Here is a 20,199-nt window from a genome sequence, read left to right on the forward strand (position 1 = left end):
ATGAAATCCCGCAGGGCCTGCAAGATCCCCCTCCTCAAGAAGGCACATGTACATGCCTGTCTTAAGGTTGCTAATAAACATCTAAATGATTCAGAGAAGGATTGGGAGAAAGTGCTTTGGTCAGATGAGACCAAAATTGATCTCTTTGGCATTAAATTAACTACACGTGTTTGGAGGAAGAAAAATGCTGACTTTGACCCTAAGAAAACCATTCCTACAGTCAAGCACAGAGGTGGAAATAATATTCTTCGGGAGCGGTTTCTCTTGCAAAGGTAAAGGCTGACTTTGCCGCACCGAGGGGCCAAAAATCTTGGATGAGAACCTTCTACCCCCTGCCAGAACACTGAAGAAAGTTTGTTAATGGGTCTTCCAGCATGACAATGACCCAAAACATACTGCAAAGGCAACAGGAGTGGCTCAAGAAGAAGCACATTAAGGTAATGGAATGGCCTAGTCAGGTTCCAGACCTTAATCCTATAGAAAATTTATGGAGGGAGCTGAAACTTTGAGTTGCCAAGCGACAGCCAAACCTATAACTGGTTGTAAACCTAGGTACACCACTTTTACCTACAGGTAAGCCTATAAGGCTTACCTGTATGTACTGGAAATATCTCCTAAACCTGCACGGTTTAGAAGATATTTACCATATACCCTTGCATCAACGTCATAGGCACATACACACTGAAAAAAGGGCACAATCATGCTATTTCTAAAGGGCTTGGGCCGTGACCGTTGGCTCCCATGCGCTTGCGTGGGAGTGATGTCAAGAGACTCCGGCCAGTCACAAAGCCGGAGTCCAGAGCCCCGGAAGGAAGAGGGGTGAGGATGGATGCAGCCACCAGCAGGGACATTACAGGTAAGTGACACATAAAGGGCTAGTAGGCGATGAATACTAGTCCATTATGCTTTTATTTTTCAGGGAACAAAAGAGGAAGTAAAATCCATCAGGGTTTACTACCTCTTTAAAGCGGAGCTCTGCCTCATTTAACATGTTTTGCTTAATTACATGCCATAAATCTATACAGTAATAAGAGGATTTTTTTTTCTTTTGTACCTTTGTTTTTGCAGAAGTCCTCCTCTGCTTCCTGTCTCAGCTCTCTGTGGATATGGGCGGGTAAGCAATGTCTCCTGGGAGCTCCTGTCATTATTCCCAGGAGTCATTGCGGATGCCTGCTGCGAGTTAACGCGGGATTTCGCCACCGCCGTTGTGATGGCAACCCCTCAAGTTTACAGCACCGCCCACTGTAAACACTGAGCATGCACGGGAAATAGCATGAATGCTGGGAGCTCAGCATTCACCATATCCAGGAAATCCATGCTTGTGGGCTTCACATGCCCACAAGTAAGATGGGAATGGCCACAATCTTTTTTTATAAATATTTATTTAAAACTAAAACGGACAGCAACAGCAAAAAAATAAAAAAACGAAACAGTGAGTGTATTTATGATTTTACATGTATCTCAATGACTGCAAAAAAAAAAATAGGACTGGTCGCTGGAATCCTGCTTTAAGGATTTAGAGAAGATCTGTAAAGAAGAGTGGACCAAAATCCCTCCTGACATGTGTGCAAACCTGGAAACTAACTATAAGAAACGTCTTACCTCTATGCTTGCCAAAAAGGGGTTCTCCAACAAGCACTAAGTCATGTTTTGCTTGGGGATCAAATATTTATTTTACGTAAAATAGAAAAAAAAAAATCGGCGCTTGGTAAAAAAAAAAGATAAAAAATCAGCAGCTGAACACCATAACCAGGATACTAGGCACAAAGAAAAGAAACAAAGTGCAGCGCTTGGCCACTAAATGTAAATGTGACCTGAAAAGAACTGTGAAACCAAATACAACAGTACTGTGAAAAAAATAATGTGAAAAAAACTTTTTTTAAAACTCAAGTGAGATGATAAAAAAACAACAAATTCAAATGTCCGTATGTAAATTAATACAAAAAGTATAAGTAATGTCCAGTGTATAAATAAAAGTGGAAATAACTGAAGCTTGTTTATTCAATGAAATAATACTTGACCATGTGGACCCTTCACCTCTAAACACCACCAATAGATGGAGGCTTACCAGATCCCCAGTGACCCCCCTGTTAGGGGAGGTCAAACTGCGCAAGTTCAATCACAGACGTGCCGATCCCAGATGTCGGAGATAATCCCGATCTTTTGGATGTCCCGTGATCTTCGGATCTGCTCAGATGCTCTCAGCAGGCCTCCAAATGATGTATCACAGGTGACCATATACGTAACAATCTGATCAAAAGACTCTTCACAGAATCATACAATGTGATTGTATCCTAGTAGTGCTTGGTGTTCAGAAAATCCCCTGGGGATTAGAGGAGGATGTGGCGATCACCATGCCGACCCTGCAGGAATTTGGGTGGCTGGTGAACCTAGTCGGTGATTGTACCGACTCAGCGTTTTGAGTACCTAGGCTTACTGCTGGACTCCATGGAAGGGAGAGTGTTTCTCCCTTCAGACAAGCTGCAGACTCTCAGAGCCGTGGTAAAACTGTTGATGAACCGCAGGTGGTAGTCGCTACGCTTCTGCGTGCAAGTCCTGGGACTCATGGTGGCCTCCTTCGAGGCAGTACCGCGCACCCAGTTTCGCACCAGAGTCCTGCAGCAGGAGATTTTGACAAAATGGGACAAATCTCCGTTGTCCCTGGATCGGCAGATTCAGGTGATCCAGTTAGTCAGGGATTCCCTGCTCTGGTGGCTGAGGTCCCCGGCACTTCGGTCTGGGAAGTCGTTCCTAACTCTGATATGGACAGTGATCACAATGTACGCCAGCCTAACTGGCTGGGGTGGAGTAATGGGGGTTCAGTCGACCCAAGGCCTCTGGTTGGTGGAGGAATCCAAGTTGCCAATCAATCTGCTTGAGCTGAAAGCGATCAGGCTATGCCTCTCCACAGGGTCGATAAGACTTCAAGGGAGTCCGATCAGGATCCAGTCAGACAACGCCACGGCGGTGGCATACGTCAGTCACCAAGGAGGAAAAAGAAGCTCGGCCGCCACACGGGAACGACATGTACCGGCCCTGTTGGCCATTTACATCCCGGGAGTGGAGAAGTGGCAGGCGAACTATCTAAGTCTAAAATAACAAATAGTGTGGCGCTAAATTTGTGTAGCAGAATTATACATAGAAAATAATGTGGTTGTGAAAAAACAAAATATAAAATACAAAAATGTGACATAAAAACTGTGAATACTGAAAACCATTAATGGTTAAATTAGTGAGTCCCAGTGAACAAGTCCACATATATTAGGTAGTGCACAAATGTTGTGGTAGGTATTTCTCACAGGAAAATCAGGGAATCCACAGATCAGATGAAACCAAGTATATCAACTTGTCTGAAGTAATATAAAAGATAGGTAGAATACTCTTACCAGAGAAGATGGACTCATCAGTCTTACGACAGTTGAGTCAACAGTGCTTGGGGTCCAAACATGGAACCAGATGATTTGTAGGTAGTCGGAACGGATGCTGAGGAGGCTTCAGAAGTTATGAGCCCATGATGGACGTCTCTCGAAGTGTCTCTCAGAATATCAAGATCGAGTGTGTCGCATTTGGGGTTCCAACCCCAAATGTAGAAGGGGGTCCACAAAAAATAGAGGAAAAAGAAAGCTCCAAATGGTGCAGGTCAGAGAGTAACCATTGGGTTTTATTTAAAAAGTCATAAAAATAAACAAATTATGACGTGATCACAAAAAAAGTACAGAATAAAAGCAATGTGGGGTGCCAGATGCAAGCCCGACGCGTTTCGACAAAATATGTCTTCAACAGGGGACTAAGTCGCCAGATGCTGGGCCCAGGGGAATGGGCTTTGCATCTGGAGGTGTTCAGGCTACTGTGCCTGCGATGGGACACACCAGACGTGGATCTTCTGGCCTCCCATCTCAATTGGAAGGTACCCAGATTTGTGTCCAGGACAAGAGATCCTTGGAAAGACACGCCAGGCGAGCTGGTGGCTCCTTGGGATCAGTACCAGCTGATCTATGCCTTTCCTCCGCTGAAACTGTTGCCACGTCTGCTCCGCAGAGTGGAGGCCAAAGGGATTCCAGTAATACTGATTGGCCCCAGCATCCCTGGTACGCAGACCTAGTGCGCCTGGTGGCAGACGCCCCCTGGCAACTGCCGTTACGAGAAGACCTTCTTTCTCAAGGTCCGATTCTTCATCCTGCTTTACCATCGCTGGTTTTAACGGCATGGTTATTGAGACCCAGGTGTTGAGGAACCGGGGTCTTTCGGACTGAGTGATTCCAACTATGCTGACAGCGCGGAAATCTTACTCTTGGAAGATATATCATCGTACCTGGAAGGCCTACATCTCCATGTGTGAGGAGAAAGGATAGCATCCGTGTTCCTTTTCTATATCCAGGATCCTGCTGTTTCTTCAGCATGGAGTAGACCAGAAATTGGCGTTAAGCACCATTAAAGGACAAATATCAGCTTTGGCTGTCTTTTCTCAGCGACCCCTGGCGTCTCACTCTAGTGGGCACTTTTGTTCAAGGGGTCCGACATGTAGTTCCTCCGGTACATCCGTTAACCCCGTGGGAACTGAACCTGTTATCGGCGCTTCAAAAAACGCCATTTGAAAATATCGGAGAGATCCCTCTGTTGACTCTTTCCCAGAAAGTGGTCTTTCTAGTGGCCATTACTTCAGCCAGGAGGGTTTTGGAACTGGCTGCCTTGTCTTGCAAGTCGCCCCTGGTTATCCACAAGGATAAGGTGGTGTTGTGTCCGCAACCTTCTTTTCTGCCAAAGGTGGTTTTGGCGTTCCACATCAATGAAGACATGGTGTTACCATCTGTGTGTCCTAAACCGACACATCCTAAAGAGGTGGCTCTCCATTCCCTGGACGTGGTTCGGGCTCTGGGGGTGTATTTGTCTGCTACGGCTCCCTTTCGGAAGTCAGAATCCTTGTTTTGTTTCTGTGGCTGGTCCGAAAAAAGGTATAGCGGTCTCGTCGGCCACCATTTCCAGGTGGATCAGACAGATTGTAGTACAGGCCTACGCCTTGAAGGGGCAGGTGCCCCCCTTTCCGTTCACGGCCCACTCCACGAGGGCAATCTGAATATCTTGGGCCTTCCGACATCAAGCGTCTGTCGCTCAAGTGTGTAAAGCGGCGACCTGGACGTCTGTTCACACCTTTACAAAATTCTACAAAGTAGATGTCAGTGCATTGGCTGATGCCTGTTTTGGCCGCAAAGTGTTGCAGGTGGATGTATACTTGCAATTGCACTTACATTTTTTCCTGTTTTTTGTTAAAAACAGTACTTTTAAGTAAATGCACTGTTGCAGTTCTGATGCGGTTGGGGGGTATTGACTCCCAGTTGAGGAGCACCCCGTTTTTTGTGGGTAAAAAAGTTTTTGGTTATTCCCACACACTGTTGTTTTTGTGGGTAAAGTTTTTATACTAGTTCCCACATGCCAAGGTGAGTGAAGTGTTTATGCTGTTATCCCACCCCTCATTTTGGCACTGCTTGGGGACGTCCCAATGGTCTAAGAGGGGAGCTGTGTCAGTCGGTGAACCTAAGATAAAATAGGATTTTTTGTACTCCCCGTAAAATCCTTTTCTCTGTAGTTCACCGACTAACAGCACCCACCCCTCCTATTTTTCTCTACGTTATACTGTTTGTTGACATACTGAAGCTACAATGCAGGCTGTGGGGTTGTTACCTAAGGGGGACCGCCCCTTGGGTGGAACTAGAAAGTTCTAGTTTTATTATTACATGTTAACATGTTATGCCTAGTCTTCTCCTGAAGGTGGCATAACAACCCAATGGTCTAAGAGAGTAGTAGTGTCAGTCGGTGAAAAAAATCCTATTTTTTCAAAGATTATATGGTGGTGTCATCCACCAATTCACTACAGCACCCTTCACAAACTGTGGGTGAGCCTGTAAAAAGTGTGATGAATACAATACAATTTCTCTGTTGTGTGACACAATCCCTGGTCACTTCTCTGAAACAAAGCTGTAAATGCTGGAATTTTAGTACCAGATTTGAAAAGTTTAACACAGTATAAGTGAATACGTTTTAAACACTCCCAATTTCCTGATAGTTTTAAGGCATAATTGTATACTATTCAAGATATTTCTGCACTGCATCTGTAAAGCAAGTAACTGAGAAAATATAGTAATGGTCCAATAAATGGGGTGACTGTCTTACCTGTCCATGTCCTTGGTCCCTAGATAGGGTTTACCCTTCATGGTGGACATAACCTCGAAGGGTCTTCAGGATCTGGTTTCCATAGGGATGAATCACAGCCCTAGAAGTATAGCTCGTTGTGGCTAGCTATACATGTTGCACCAAGTGTACACTCAAGCAGGATCCAGTGGTCAAAGCAACATTACAGGCCACCCCCACTGTGAGGGGTTTTGGTACAGCTCCCAAGGTGTAGAAGAGGACAAAGAGTCGACTCAAGAGTCCGAAATAAAATAATAAATTAAGCTAAAAACATTTCCAAAAGAGAAAAGGGGTGCATGACTTTAGGACTTGAAAAAAGGAAGCCATAGGGGGACACCAAAGGAGCATGTCCTCAAAAGCTTTGCCAATGCAAAGTGCATGAGCATTATGGGAAATGTAGCTCCAAACCATCTGGGGTGACAAGGTTTGCTCTCACTGACCTAGGGTTTATGAATATCAAGCCTGTGTCTTGAACAGTATGACTAAAATATGAGGCTAAGCACTACGTCTGCGGAAACCCAGCAACATGAAGGATCTGGTGCATGAGCCCACTGTAAATTCAAATTGCATCATCAATTTACAGACTACATGAAGAAATACAGGAAATACAAGCAATAGTTGTACACAATAAAGTGTTTTGTCACTGAGGCATTGCACAATAGAAAATGCCCATGAATTCTCTTGGTGAGCTATAAAAGGAGGCTATACCAGCCTAATATAAAAGCAAAGGGACACAGTTAAATGCACCATGTTAAAGAGGAGGGCCGGTTATACAAAAAAAAAAAAGTCAGCAGCTGCAAACACTGCAGCTGCTGACTTAATCAGCACACTCACCTTTCCAGGGTGCCCGCGATGTCGGCCGCCCGAGGCCGACCCGTCCCTCGGCTCTCGGGTCCCGGTGCTGCCATTCCTTGTAAGGGAAACAGGCAGTGGAGTCTTACGGCTTCACTGCCCGTTTCCTACTGCGCATGCGCGAGTCCCGCAGCTACTGCGCATGCGCGAGTCCCGCAGCGCTTTCTGAATGGGACGCGCTGTGTTCTGGAACACACAGTTCCCAGAACACAGCGCGACTCATTACCCAGAAGACGCCGCGACGAAGACAGAAGATCTCCGAGGAGGAGGAAGAGGAAGATTAGGAGAAAGTGCCTAGCAACAGGCATTTCTGGTAAGTAAAAAAAAAAAAAATTTTCATTTTTTTTTTTTTTAATATTTTTTTGTAATTTTTAATATTTTTTTTGTTTTCAGGGTGGCCCTCCACTTTAACATGGAATCAAAAACACAATACCCAGTTGTAAACCTATATACAGTAAATGAGGTACAGAAGGGTATAGAGGGGGAACATTGTATTTTCTGCACACACTGCTCAGTAGAAGTTTAGTAACTTCTGTAGGGAGAGCTTATAATAAATAAGAGGAAACTCCTCAAAAAGGTATATGACCTGAATAACTTGGAGCATTCAGTGATGGGGTCAGATGAATTGCTGCATCACGGGTCCTGGTATTCAGTAAGGAATCCCCTGACCTGACTGAATAGCAGGGTTCTGTGGTAACTGGAACACAGATGGGACATCCATGGCTGCAGGTGACTCACAAAGAGATCCCCGGTATAAAACTGCACTCTTCGTGTGAATTGAGAGGCTTCCAGGATTTAATACCCTTGAATGAATCTACCATGACTTCTAACTGGTGATAGTTCCAGAATTTCAAAATATTTGACACAAATCTAGCAGTACTATTGGCTGACTAAAGAGACTTTCAGGACTTAATATATCTCTCTTGAATCTACAAGCAGTTCCTTATAGTAGAAAACTCTTCCAGAGAGCAGCAGATCTGAAGAAAACGCATTCACTTTCCTGAGGACACCAGAAAAAATTTGAGGTATGATGGTTGTAGGCAATGTTATTCTGTAGCGCCAACAGATTTTTTGTTACCCATGTATATTTCTACTGTAAGCATCAGTATAACCCAACTGTCCGAGAATTCCTGTGTCCCTCGATGGATAAGAAACGAAATTCAGTTGACATGCATTGCTAAACTTTCAGGTTCAATGACTCCCAATGCCATTCAACCAAATTCCTCAGAATCTAGTCTGTCAACCACATGCCCCCAGAGAATTAATTCACCTGACCTGGGCTCACAGGGGAATGATCTGCACAGTGGGACTGCCCATCACCAGGGAAGGCCTAAAGAAGAGGCCCCAAGCACCATGTGATCAGACCTAAAACAGTTGAAAAAAGGTAAATATAAGGTGAAGGTTCCCACTGCTACGGAGGGGTACAGCGTAACCTGCAGCTTGGCTTTAAATTAGTAGAAACATCTTAATAAATATTGGTTTACCAAGCAGCATGCCATATAAGTAGCTTTAGCTGCAGGTACATTGAGAGAGTCACCAGTTATTAATGGATTGTTGTGAGCTGCATTATTCACTAGTTTAAAACCAAAATTGAATTATCAGTTTTGAGTATGGTAGCATTAAGAACCCCTGTCAAGTTTTTATTGCATTTGTGCCTGCGCTGGGGTATAGGGATTCACCCCTCTATTTGCACTGATGGCCACCCTCAGAGACAGCAAATTATTTGAAAATTTTGAATTTTACAGTTGTCAACAGAACATGAGCTGGAGAAAATGCTCTAATAGGGACATCTGTTCCTGTGACAACTGGAATTCCCCTTTCTTTGGAGAGAATTCTTTTCACTTCCTTTAACAACCTAATGACTGGAAGTGAGGGGAAATCTCTCCAAAGGGGACAGAGACAGCAAAAACTACAGGGAATTTGTTTTGTAGTTGAAGTCTAGTTTGTCATTTAAATCAGTAGCCCAGAACCTGTAAAATTTTAAAAAGGCAGATTTTCGATGCAATACTCCCATTCAATCTGGCGTGGAAAGGAGATGGGGTTTAGAGGAAAGCCAGGACTATACTTCAGCTTTAACCCTTCCCAACTCTACCATAAATTAGAAAACAAAGGTTTTGGCCATACTTTATAGTTAATTTTAAAAGATATTTTTGGGAAATGTACTTAGGAGGATGTTTATTTTTTTATGTGAGATATGCAAAAATATTTTACATACCCCCTGCTTTGTTTTCATCCTCTTGGAATTTGATTTCCAACTCTTGTATTCTCTGCAGTGCTGCTTTTAATTGCTCATCCAGATTCTCAGATCTTTCTTCAGCTTTCTGAGACCTCATCTCTGCATGTCTGTTAAGGGAAAACTAGTGTATGTAATAAATCTCTTAAGCATTTAGTAGAGCAAAACAGGTATTGTAGTCTTGTTTCATTAACCAGTACAAGGAGAAATTATTTGCTCTGTGTGTAGCACTACCCTCTTAGGAGCCGCTGGGTCCTCCTGTTCTTTGTCTTGACCGTCTCAAAACCCTCAGCCTCTGTCACACTAGATTGAGTGTACAAACATACAATATCACAGGGATTGCTTAGGCCGGGTTAACATATGTGCGTATTGGATGACATGCAAGTGGGACCAGCTCTCAATGGAGGTGGTTCACTCAGGTCTGGGGCTGCCACTGTCCGCATTCCAAAAGAGTCCTGTGCGTGTTTGGGTCCAATTCAGGTGCAAATTCAGGCAACAATTCTGACCTGATTCACACCTGAACGGATGAACAGGAATGCACCGGACCCCATGCTGGGAACCACGGCCGCACATAGGTGAACCCGGCCTGAAAGTAATATTGACTATCCAATAGTAGTGCTATATTGAAGAAAACAGGCACCAAACCAGGTAGTAAAGGCAAATGTAAAGTGGTTGTTAAGCCACTTTAAAAAAAAAAAAAAAAAGTACATGCAATCCCCTCTTTTAGAAAATGTCCTATGCTCCAGTGTGTGCTTTGTAAAAAAAATATGCAGATTTCTACCTTATTTCATAGCAGCGTTCACGTGACTCCTCGTTGCTCCCTCTCCCAATCTAACGGCTACAACGGGAAAGGCAGAGAATCCTCTGCTGATGTCAGTCAGGAGGAGAGCAGCAAGGAGTCATGTGAGTGCTGAGTGGCGCTGTGAAATTAGGTACAAATGGGCATTTTTTTTTACAAAGCACAGGCACTGGAGCATAGGATGTTTTCTAGCACAAGGGATTGCATGTACTTTACAAAGCAATTTCAGCAGCAGGAGGGGAGGGGTTGGTACAGTCACTAGCTGACAGGAGGGGGGGGAGAGGAGGACAGGGGAGAGCAGCAGATGACGGAGGCACATAAACTGACCACGATGTCAGGGTTCACCAGCCATTATAAATCATAGTCAGTTAACAGGGGTCGGGCAGGTTCAGCCAGATATTTCAGGTGATACAGGGGGCCAAATGGCACAGCACAAGTAATGTGCAGCATAACGTGCTTTAAACTAACAGAATCCATTTTTTTTATCTCTCCTACATTTCCCAACTGGCTATATTTAGCACTCTGTGTGCAAAAATACCTATATCAGATGGCCCAAAAACTTATTGTTTAAGTAAATGAAGGTCTCCACATAAAGGGCCAGGTACAGTAATCAGCAGACGTAGTCTGCAACTCTATGCATAAATCATTAATAGGATCCCCTGAGGAAGCCATCTGGCGAAATGCGTAGAGATCCACATCTGATGACATGCTGATTCCTGTACCTGGCCCTTTATGTGGAGACCTTAATTTACTTAAACAATAAGTTGATCGGGTCATCAGATACAGATCATTTAAAGCTGTGTTCCAGGCAGACATTAAACAGCAATTGCAATACAGCTCCCATATGTATATTTCAACTGTGTGCTTAGTTGTTTGCCTGATGTTCAGTTTTAAACGATTTAACTAAATATTATTGCTCTTTGCATTGCTTTATTTAAAAAAAAATGTTTAGGACTATTTTAATGCCTTTACCCTGCCCTAATTTTAACAATTTATTTTCCTTTTGTATCACCCTACTAACAGAGCATACTCTAAGCTTGTATAAAAATGAAAACTCATTTTATGTACTCACAAAAGTCTCTTCTCCAGTTGTTCCAGAGATGTCAAGGATTGAAAAGCTTGCATAGATCTTGGAGTGGTCGGCCTGCTAGCTTGTAAAGCACTCTATTGAATATAAACATGTAAATAGACTACTGAAAGTAAGAAAGTTGTATAAACCATACATATTTGATAGATGGTCTAACCTCATGAGCAACAGGGATTTCATCTTCTCTCAAGCTCTTCTTGTGAATATTTCCATCATAACCAATTATCTTTACCACATCATTTTCTGAAGTCACTCCATTCTGAAGACTGGGTTCTTTAGCAGTTGTCCTACCCTACAATATTAACATAGATTTATGATAAAGCCTGTGCATGAGAATGGCCACTAAAATGTATCATTGTCTATAAAACCAACAACTTTGTAGTTTAGTTAGTTAAATAATCTAAAGTCACGCTCCTACTAATGAAATATCTTAGTTATCCTATAGTCAGGTTGCAGAATCCCTCAAAATAGGTCAAAAACATTGTACCAGATGCTGCCTTTACAATCTGTCTAATCTGCACCATTCCACAGAAAATAAGCGATCTTCAATCTCATGACATCACCGGCACATTCGCATTATAGCCATGACTTGCCAATGTTTAGACAAAATCCCGAACCTGGCAGAATGTCGAACCCACGTCACTCCTGGCTTGCAGTGTACAGCGAGGCTTGCCTAATTCATACTGTGCATGCGCAAGATTAAAGTCACCCTCATAGATAGGGGGCAGAAGCTGGATGTGGAAGAAGACTCCCAAGATGGCGAAGGCTTCAGCAGAGAAATTCAAAAATGAAAATCAGGTTAATAATACTTAAAATAGGAGTTTTTTTGGGAAATATTATAACGATCTGCATTGTCATCACCTAACCTACTGCCCTTATGCTTATCCCATTAGGTGTTGTCTGAGTTTACTACCAGGTTAAATTTACTAAAATGGATGTTTCAGTGGTGATACAAGTATGATTACTGTCTTCAAAATCAGATGTGTTGCTAGGTACATTTACCCATAACACTGGCCTGGGGTGACAGGTAACCAAAGTACTAACTGTATATAAGAGAATGTTGTAACACAAAAAGAACTAATCTTGTTAGATATAATCATTTGATCTGCTGGATAGTGAGTATATTAGAAATCTTCTTTCCAACACTAAAGGCTGAACAGCCTGTAGATACATGGGGGGGGGTTATTTACAGAAGGCAAATCCACTTTGCACTAGAAGTGCAGTAGCTGTAAATCTGAGGGGAAGATCTGAAATGAGGGGAAGCTCTGCTGATTTTATCATCCAATCATGTGCAAGCTAAAATGCAGTCTTTTATTTTCCTTGCATATCACCCACGGATCTACAGTGCTTGCACTTCCAAGTGCACTTGTAGTGCAAAGTGGATTTGCCTTTTGTAAATAACCCCAATAGTATCTTACAAGAAATTACAGAGTTACAATAAATGACCAGGAACAAGATTCATAGATTTTTTTTTTTACAACCAAATTAAACCACAAATTACTGTAGCTACGTGTGACATTTTTCTTTATTACTTTTGACCACAAGTTGATATACAGTTTCTTTTTTTTTAGCATATTATTCATTTTACTATATTTGATGACAAGCATGAATTATTAACATATAAAAACAGGGGGGTATTGGGACTTTAAATGACGTGCATGAATGCATGCACTTCCATCCCTAAATCAGAGATTAAAGAAAAAGGGGTTTGTGGGACTTTAGATGAGACACGTGGTTTGGAGAACCGTTTTAGATGTTTTATTAGCATAAAAACATTGCAGTACTGTAAATCAAGGTTTACGAACCAAGTCTATCCTGCGAGCTGTGGGGATGGAAACCCAAAGAGGGAGAGAGCACAGACACCCCGGTGAAGAGAAGGAATCTCCAATAGTAATAAACAAAGATGCAGGGAAGTCACTCCAAGTAAATGTACAACGTAAGTAAATCATAAAACTATCATGTGTAATTAGTGCCAATATATTAACGAAGTATAATCAGTGAGTATAACCAACACCCAACCTAACAGGAGAGTGCATAGCACAGTGAATGAAGGATCCTTTTTTACCAAAACCAACAGCAATGTAAGTATTGGAGGGAGCTATTTCTTGTCTCCCCCTGCCCCTAGCTATTTCTTGCCATCTGGCAAAATATTATATCATATTGGTACTTTTTATTTTTTTACAGATATGCTATGCGTCTGCTCCCGATGAATGGAAATTGTTTATGAAACACACCGAGCCCACTGGACGCAATTATATCTCTAATATATAGTTCAACTTCCACTGTGATCCATCTATGCAATATAAAGATTTTTTTAATTTTATTACTTTAACCACTTCCCGACCGGCGCACGGCGATGTACGTCTGCAGAATGGCACGGGCAGGCATACTGGCATACAGGTACGTCCAGTTTTAAATGCTGCCCTGCCATCGCAAGCGTGCCACCGGCGGTGCGCTCGCGTGCCGGTCGAGACCCCCGTGAGTCCGGTCGCGGGTCCCGCGGACTCGATCGCCGCGGGCATATGCATCTAAAGTCCCACAAACCCTTTTTTCTTTAAACTCTTTAAACCATGAATTTTTGTGTTACCTCAGGAGTTACTGTATGTGTTCCTCCCTGAAGGGGTTCTTCTGTAAGTCCCTCATGATCTGTATTTTCTGGCACTTTATGTGATATTTCCTTTCTGCTAGACATCAGGCTCACATCCTGGAAATATTAACAGCCCATAAAGTTAGAATGGAAAAAATTATTCCGCGCTAGGAAAAAAACATGAAAACAAATATACTAAATGTGAAACAGGCAGCAGCAATAGATGTGATACAACACCAAACAAATATACAAAAACAAAAAACTGCGCCAACCCTACAGTAAAAAATGTCAGAAAGTAATAACAAAATAAATAGGCATTGACCTTAAATGGTTATAACAATGGAAAAACACCTTAAGTGCATAAAGAACACAGCAATGTGTAAAGTGAAAAAAACATAAATAAAAGTCCATTCAAGGGAAGTTCCTATGTGGATCCAAATAAGCGTTTGTGGCACCACGGTGATTAGAAACGATCCAAAAGCTCATAAAAGTGCCCGTCACCGTACAATGAATGTGCTTACCAGAAAATAAGCAATTTGGGCGTTTGTATATAATCGATGGGTCCCATCAAAAGATATCCTCCTTTTTAGTGGGTCAAATCTCCATCTCCCAATAATGCCCTCCAGATATTAATATGCTTCGTGGAGCTTTGTATTTAGGCAGAGATGCACTCCTGGCCCATCAGGGATGTCAGTCTTCTGGTACAAGACTCTATGACCTGTGCGGGGTATACGGGCTCATCCACCGGCCACCTCCTCCTCCTCCTCTCTCTATCCAGCCATAAAGTTAGAATGCTTGTCATAGTGTCATACCTATTTTGCTGATAAATTCGCTAAAATGTAAGCTATTATGCTATAATTTTGCTTGGCTAATTAACTGCCTTATTTAATAAAGTATTGCACAGCTTGATGGAACAATGGAATAAGACAGGTTCTGCTTCTGTATACTTGAAGAGTTAAAATATAATCGGATTCCCCTCGTACATCAGGAGTCCCCCTCCTTAATTAGAATCTTTAGTTAGATCAGGAGTCCCCCCTTCTCATTTCAGAATGCCCTTGTAGATCAGCCCTCCTTTAGATGAGAGTTCACCCTTTAGATCAGAAAACCTCCTAGTTCAGCTTTCCTCTTTAGATTAAAGTCTCCCCCTAGATCAGAGTCCTACATTAGATAAGAATTCCTATTTAGACCAGAGTCCCCTCCTTGATCAAGAGTCCCTTTTAAATCATAGTCTCCTTAGATGAAAGTCCCCCTTAAATCTGGAGTCCCCTTTTAGATCAGAATCTTCTATCAGATCAGGATCCCTCCTTAGATCAACACCCCCATTAGTTTATAAACCACCTTTGGATTAGAGTCCCCTTTTGACCAGGAGTTCCCCCCCCCCCCCCCTTACGTTAGAAATTCCCCTCTGCATCAAAAAACAGTCCTTCAAAGCAAAAAAAAAAGTCCAAAATCCCCCATCATATTGTGAGTGCATTTTTAACTCAAATACGTTTTGTTGTTTTACACTATGGAGCTTTCTTTTTACCTGTGTAATGTCCTGCATTGGAGTCATGTATATAGAGAGGTTGGAGTCATTGTAATTATATAAATCAAAAAGCGCTGTTTGACTTATTTATACTGAGGTCCATCTCAAAAGGTGTGGGTACATCTGTTGTGGCACAATTGTGGTGTTTCACAAACATATGAAGATTATAGAAGGCATAGTGGAAAACCTTTAAAGACACAGTCACTGTGTTTTTATCTTTTATATAAAAAATAAATACATTTTGTTGTATTTATTTTTTGCTTTGAAGGACTGTTTTGTTGATGAATGAGACGTTATATAAAATTTAGTTTAGTCAGAAGTTTGTCATATATTGCTTAACCTCTTGCCGACCGCCCCACCTACATATACTGTGGGGCTGCGTCTCCTCTGTGCAGAATCACGTACAGGTATGCGATTCTGCACTTCCGGGTGCACCGGCGGCCCGCTCTGCCGGTGATTGCACACAGTGGGAGCCAATCAGTGAGTCTGGCGGACCTAATATCCGCCGATCGTTCCTGAAAGAGGCCAAACAGTGGTCTGCCTAGTTAAACAGGGCAGATCATCAGTCTGTCAATAGGGAAAAAAGGAGCTGCGCTAACCAGTGACAGCACTCGAAAACTCAAAGTGCAAATGGTGATATTAAAGTGCCAAATGAATATATGCATAAAAAGTGAATGAATAAATATATATGGTGATAGAATTAATTAGATTAAATATGAGCACCTAATTAAAAAAACAGCACTCAATAATAAAACTATAAGGTGTATAGCTGAAAGTGCATAATATAAGCTCAATATATGTAAATCAGTAAAATAAAGTACATAGTATCCACATATGAGTAAATAATGTCCACATATGAATAATGCTAAATATTATAATAATTTAGTAATAGTCCATATAAAGTCCCGTGATTTCTTAACACCAATGTAATAGTCAAATTTCCACAGAAGAAGTGTGTTTACACATGGTGGAGGTGGTTCACAAACTTTGCCGGTAAGCCGGAACTAGGTGGTCCCTTATTATAGGGGGCCACACTGCGTGTTTAGCTTTAAACACAGCCAGGGATGGTGATGACGCCAATATAAACTTCTCAGCTTGACAGGATAATCCGCAATTGGAAAGCCACACTTATAATCAGGTTGGTATTCAAACAGGTAACTCCGATTCCTGCAGCGAGCCAGCAGAATCAACAAAACACAAGGCAGAAGTCCTGCAACAGTATATCCTTTCTAAGTGTGCCAGGACTCATCATGGTTACATCACTTCACTTAACCACTACAATACAGGGCACTTTCACCCCCTTCCTTCCCAGCCCAATTTTCAGCTTTCAGCGCTCTAGCGCTTTCAGTGACAATTGCGCGGTCGTGCTACACTGTACCCAAATGAAATTGTTATCATTTTGTTCGCACAAATAGAGCTTTATTTTGGTGTTATTTATTCACGACTCCGTTTTTTTTTTTTTTGCGATATAAGCGCAAAAATAGCGGAAATTTGGAAAAAAAAAATATTTTCTTTTTTCTATTTGAAAAGAAATCCAATAAAATCAAATTTTGTCATAAATTTAAGCCAAAATGTATTCTGCTACATGTTTTTGGTAAAAAAAATTCCGTTAAGTGTATAATAATTGGTTTGTGTGATCACGGACATATGTACGCAAATGATCATGTACATATGTGTGCAGGTGATCACGTACATATGTGTGCAGATAATCATTGGGACATGTGATTTTAGTGGGACATATGTGGGGGACATGTTTTTATTATTAGGGACATGTGTTTTTATTATTTGGGGACATGTATGTTTTGGGGACATGTGTGTTTTGGGGACATGTGTGGGGACTGTGTTTGTACTGTGTGGTGTGTTGTGTGTTTACACTACACTGATGATCAGTGAGTAAAAAGCTGTAAAAAGCAGCCCATACTCACTGATCATCAGCCGGCTGCAGCGTTCTGCTCTCCTCTCCTCAGCGGTGACTTCCGTGTGAGGAGAGGAGAGCCGATTGCCTAGCAACCGGCTGTTTGTTTACATCACATGACGGCCGTGATTGGACACGGCCGTCATGTGATCAGGAGGGCCAATCACAGAGCCCTCCTGCCGATCTGAGATGTGCCGTGTCCGGGTGACACGAGCACATCGGGATCGCGCCGCTGCGCGGGCGCGATCCCGCTACTCCTGAATGACGTTCCTGAACGTCATATCAGGAGTAGACGGCTCCCACCCGGCCGTATATATGCATCGGCCGGGTGGGAAGTGGTTAAACAAAGCGATTCTGAGGAGGCCCTGGACACAGAGTTCTAGATTGTCCGGATCTGCACAAATACTATTTAGCACTTCTCCTTTCCCATGCCCACAACTGGATCACTTCAGACAATTCAAAATTCCCTGTTGTCCTAGAAGCTGCTTATCTTGGGTCCTATGAATCATTAAAAAATGCATTATATTGAGGTCTTCAGGGCCCGATTCCTTTGACACTCTCCATGAAGGCGGTGATACAAGCAGGGCATTGTGAGGATCGTAACAGATGGTCCACTGCGACTCCTTTATGGCACAATTCTTGCTTGCCAGAATTTCAGAAATATGGGCAATGAAGAGTATTAAAAATATTGCCAATATCTGTAAGGGGGAACCTTATTAGCCCTCGACAGCTTAAAACAAAGACATGATTTATCAAATAGATATTTTTTTAGATTTCTTCAACTCGGGCATGCTTTTTCTACTCAATTTGGTTCGCAAACCCTAACCATCTTTCAATCTAACATGGAATCTCTATTATGAGATGACCAGCTGGACAAGCCCCTATCCAATATCTATAAGGCACATCTTAGTTACATAGTTAGTAAGGTTGAATAAAGACACCAGTCCATCCTGAGTGAGTGTCTACAATTGTCCCTATCCCTTTACATTGCACATTCTACCCTCAAGGAGCCCACAATCCAAGGTCCCCATTCATATACTAGGGGCAATTTTTTGGACAGAAGTCAATTAACCCTACCTGCATGTCTTTGGAGTGTGGGAGGAAACCAGAGTACCCTGAGGAAACCCACGCAGGCACAGGGAGAACACACAAACTCCAGGCAGGTAGTGTTGTGGTTGGGATTCCAACCAGTGACCCTTCTTACTGCTAGGCAAGAGTGCTAACCACTACACCACTGTGTCTTCCATCAGTACATTTTGGTCTGGAGAGTTTATACTCTGCATGGTAGGAAGATTGTCCAGAACTGGATACAGGTGTCTGGGAGTATTCCTTTTTTCAGTAAAGGTTGCTCCATCGCATCATTTATTTAACTCCCCTTAAATTGGGTAAAATCTATCCTGGGCCTATGGCCAATGTTGGAAGTGTGGCAGCAATCATATGCTGTGGTCCTGCCCCAATTTGCAATCTGAGGTACATTTAGTTTCAGTTCATAACTTCTCTAACCACTATCACAATCCCCCAAACAATCTCAGTCTGTTTACAGGGCTTGGTGGTCCCCTTGGTACACCGGAGGGCAACCAGAGCCCTACTAGTGTTATTGTTCTATGCTCCAAAAGCAATTATTTTAAAATGGAAACAACCTTTGGAACCCTCTTTAAATTTTTGGAAGTCTTTAGTTAATGCAGCTGTACCTCTATACAAAGCAACTTACCTTTCCCGTGGATGCCCGAGTAAAGGGAACACTGCACTATAACCATTGGTTAATTGTATTGTTTATGTGAAGTGATTGCACATATTGGTGTTTAGCAGCTTTTTTTTTTCAGATAATTTACATTTTTTTTAGCTTATTTTATTTATTGCCATATATTAGTGTTGTGTGGGGATTATACATTCAGTATCTCACAAAGGTAAGTACACCCCTCACATTTTTGTAAATATTTTATATCTTTTCATGTGACAACACTGAAGAAATGACACTTTGTTCTACAAGCTGTACATTAACTACTTTACATTGTAGCAGTCTTAATTTGCTGTCCCCTCAAAATAACAACACATAGCCATTAATGTCTAAACTACTGGCAACAGAAGTGAGTACACCTCTAAGTGAAAATGACCAAATTGGGCCCAAAGTGTCAATATTTTATGTGGCCACCATTATTTTTCAGGACTGCCTTAACCCTCTTGGGTGTGGAGTTCACCAGAGCTTCACAGATTTCCACTGGAGTCCTCTTTCACTCCTCCATGACAACATCACAGAGCTGGTGGATGTTAGCGACCTTGAACTCCTCCACCTTCGGTTTAAGGATGCCCTACAGATGCTCAATAGGGTTTGGAGACATGCTTGGCCAGTCCATCACTTTTACACTCAGCTTCTTTAGCAAGGTCATCTTGGAGGTGTGTTTGGGGTCGTTATCATGTTGGAATACTGTCTTGCGGCCCAGTCTCTGAAGGGAGGGGGGATCATGCTCTGTCTCAGTATGTCACAGTACATGGCATTCATGGTTCTCTCAATGAACTATAGCTCTCCAGTTTTTGGCAGCACTCGTGCCGCCACAGACCATGACACTCCCACCACCATGCTTGACTGTAGGCAAGAAACACTTGTCTTTGTACACCTCACCTGGTTGCCACCATACATGCTTGACGTCATCTGAACCAAATAAGTTTATCTTGGTCTAATCAGACTACAGGATATGGTTCCAGTAATCCATGACTGTCCTTAGTCTGTTTGTCTTCAGCAAACTGTTTTGCAGGCTTAGTGCATCATCTTTAGAAGAGACTTCCTTCTGGGATGACAGCCATGCAGGCCAATTTGATGCAGCGTGCGGCGTATGGTCTGAGCACTGACAGGCTGACCCCACCCCTTCAACCTCTGCAGCAATGCTGGCAGCACTCGTACGTCTATTTCAGGACACTGAGCATGTGCACCCAACTTCTTTTGTTGACCATGGCGAGGCCTGTTCAAAGTGGACCCTGACCAGACCAATTTAATGCAGTGTGCAGCGTATGGGCTGA

At 42.6% G+C, this 20,199-nt stretch overlaps 1 protein-coding gene across 2 annotated transcripts in view; it reads right to left on the reverse strand.

The window, feature by feature from the left end:
* The window catches only part of AXDND1 (axonemal dynein light chain domain containing 1), a 162,418-nt gene that overhangs the window by 7,719 nt on the left and 134,500 nt on the right, over window positions 1–20,199 (reverse strand). Inside the window, exons 21-24 of one of the 2 annotated variants that reach the window (XM_077452840.1) lie at window positions 13,745–13,861; window positions 11,315–11,449; window positions 11,143–11,234; window positions 9,254–9,381 (exon numbers count right to left, since the gene is read on the reverse strand). In XM_077452840.1, coding sequence (XP_077308966.1) covers window positions 9,254–9,381; window positions 11,143–11,234; window positions 11,315–11,449; window positions 13,745–13,861 — 472 coding nt within the window. The remainder of the gene's footprint in view (window positions 1–9,253; window positions 9,382–11,142; window positions 11,235–11,314; window positions 11,450–13,744; window positions 13,862–20,199) is intronic. The other variant, XM_077452841.1, reaches the window with a different exon arrangement.

The sequence above is a fragment of the Lithobates pipiens genome, unplaced genomic scaffold, assembly GCF_037356315.1.
Source record: "Lithobates pipiens isolate NorthernLeopardFrog02 unplaced genomic scaffold, aLitPip1_a1.2 Scaffold_23, whole genome shotgun sequence".
Taxonomy (NCBI): domain Eukaryota; kingdom Metazoa; phylum Chordata; class Amphibia; order Anura; family Ranidae; genus Lithobates; species Lithobates pipiens.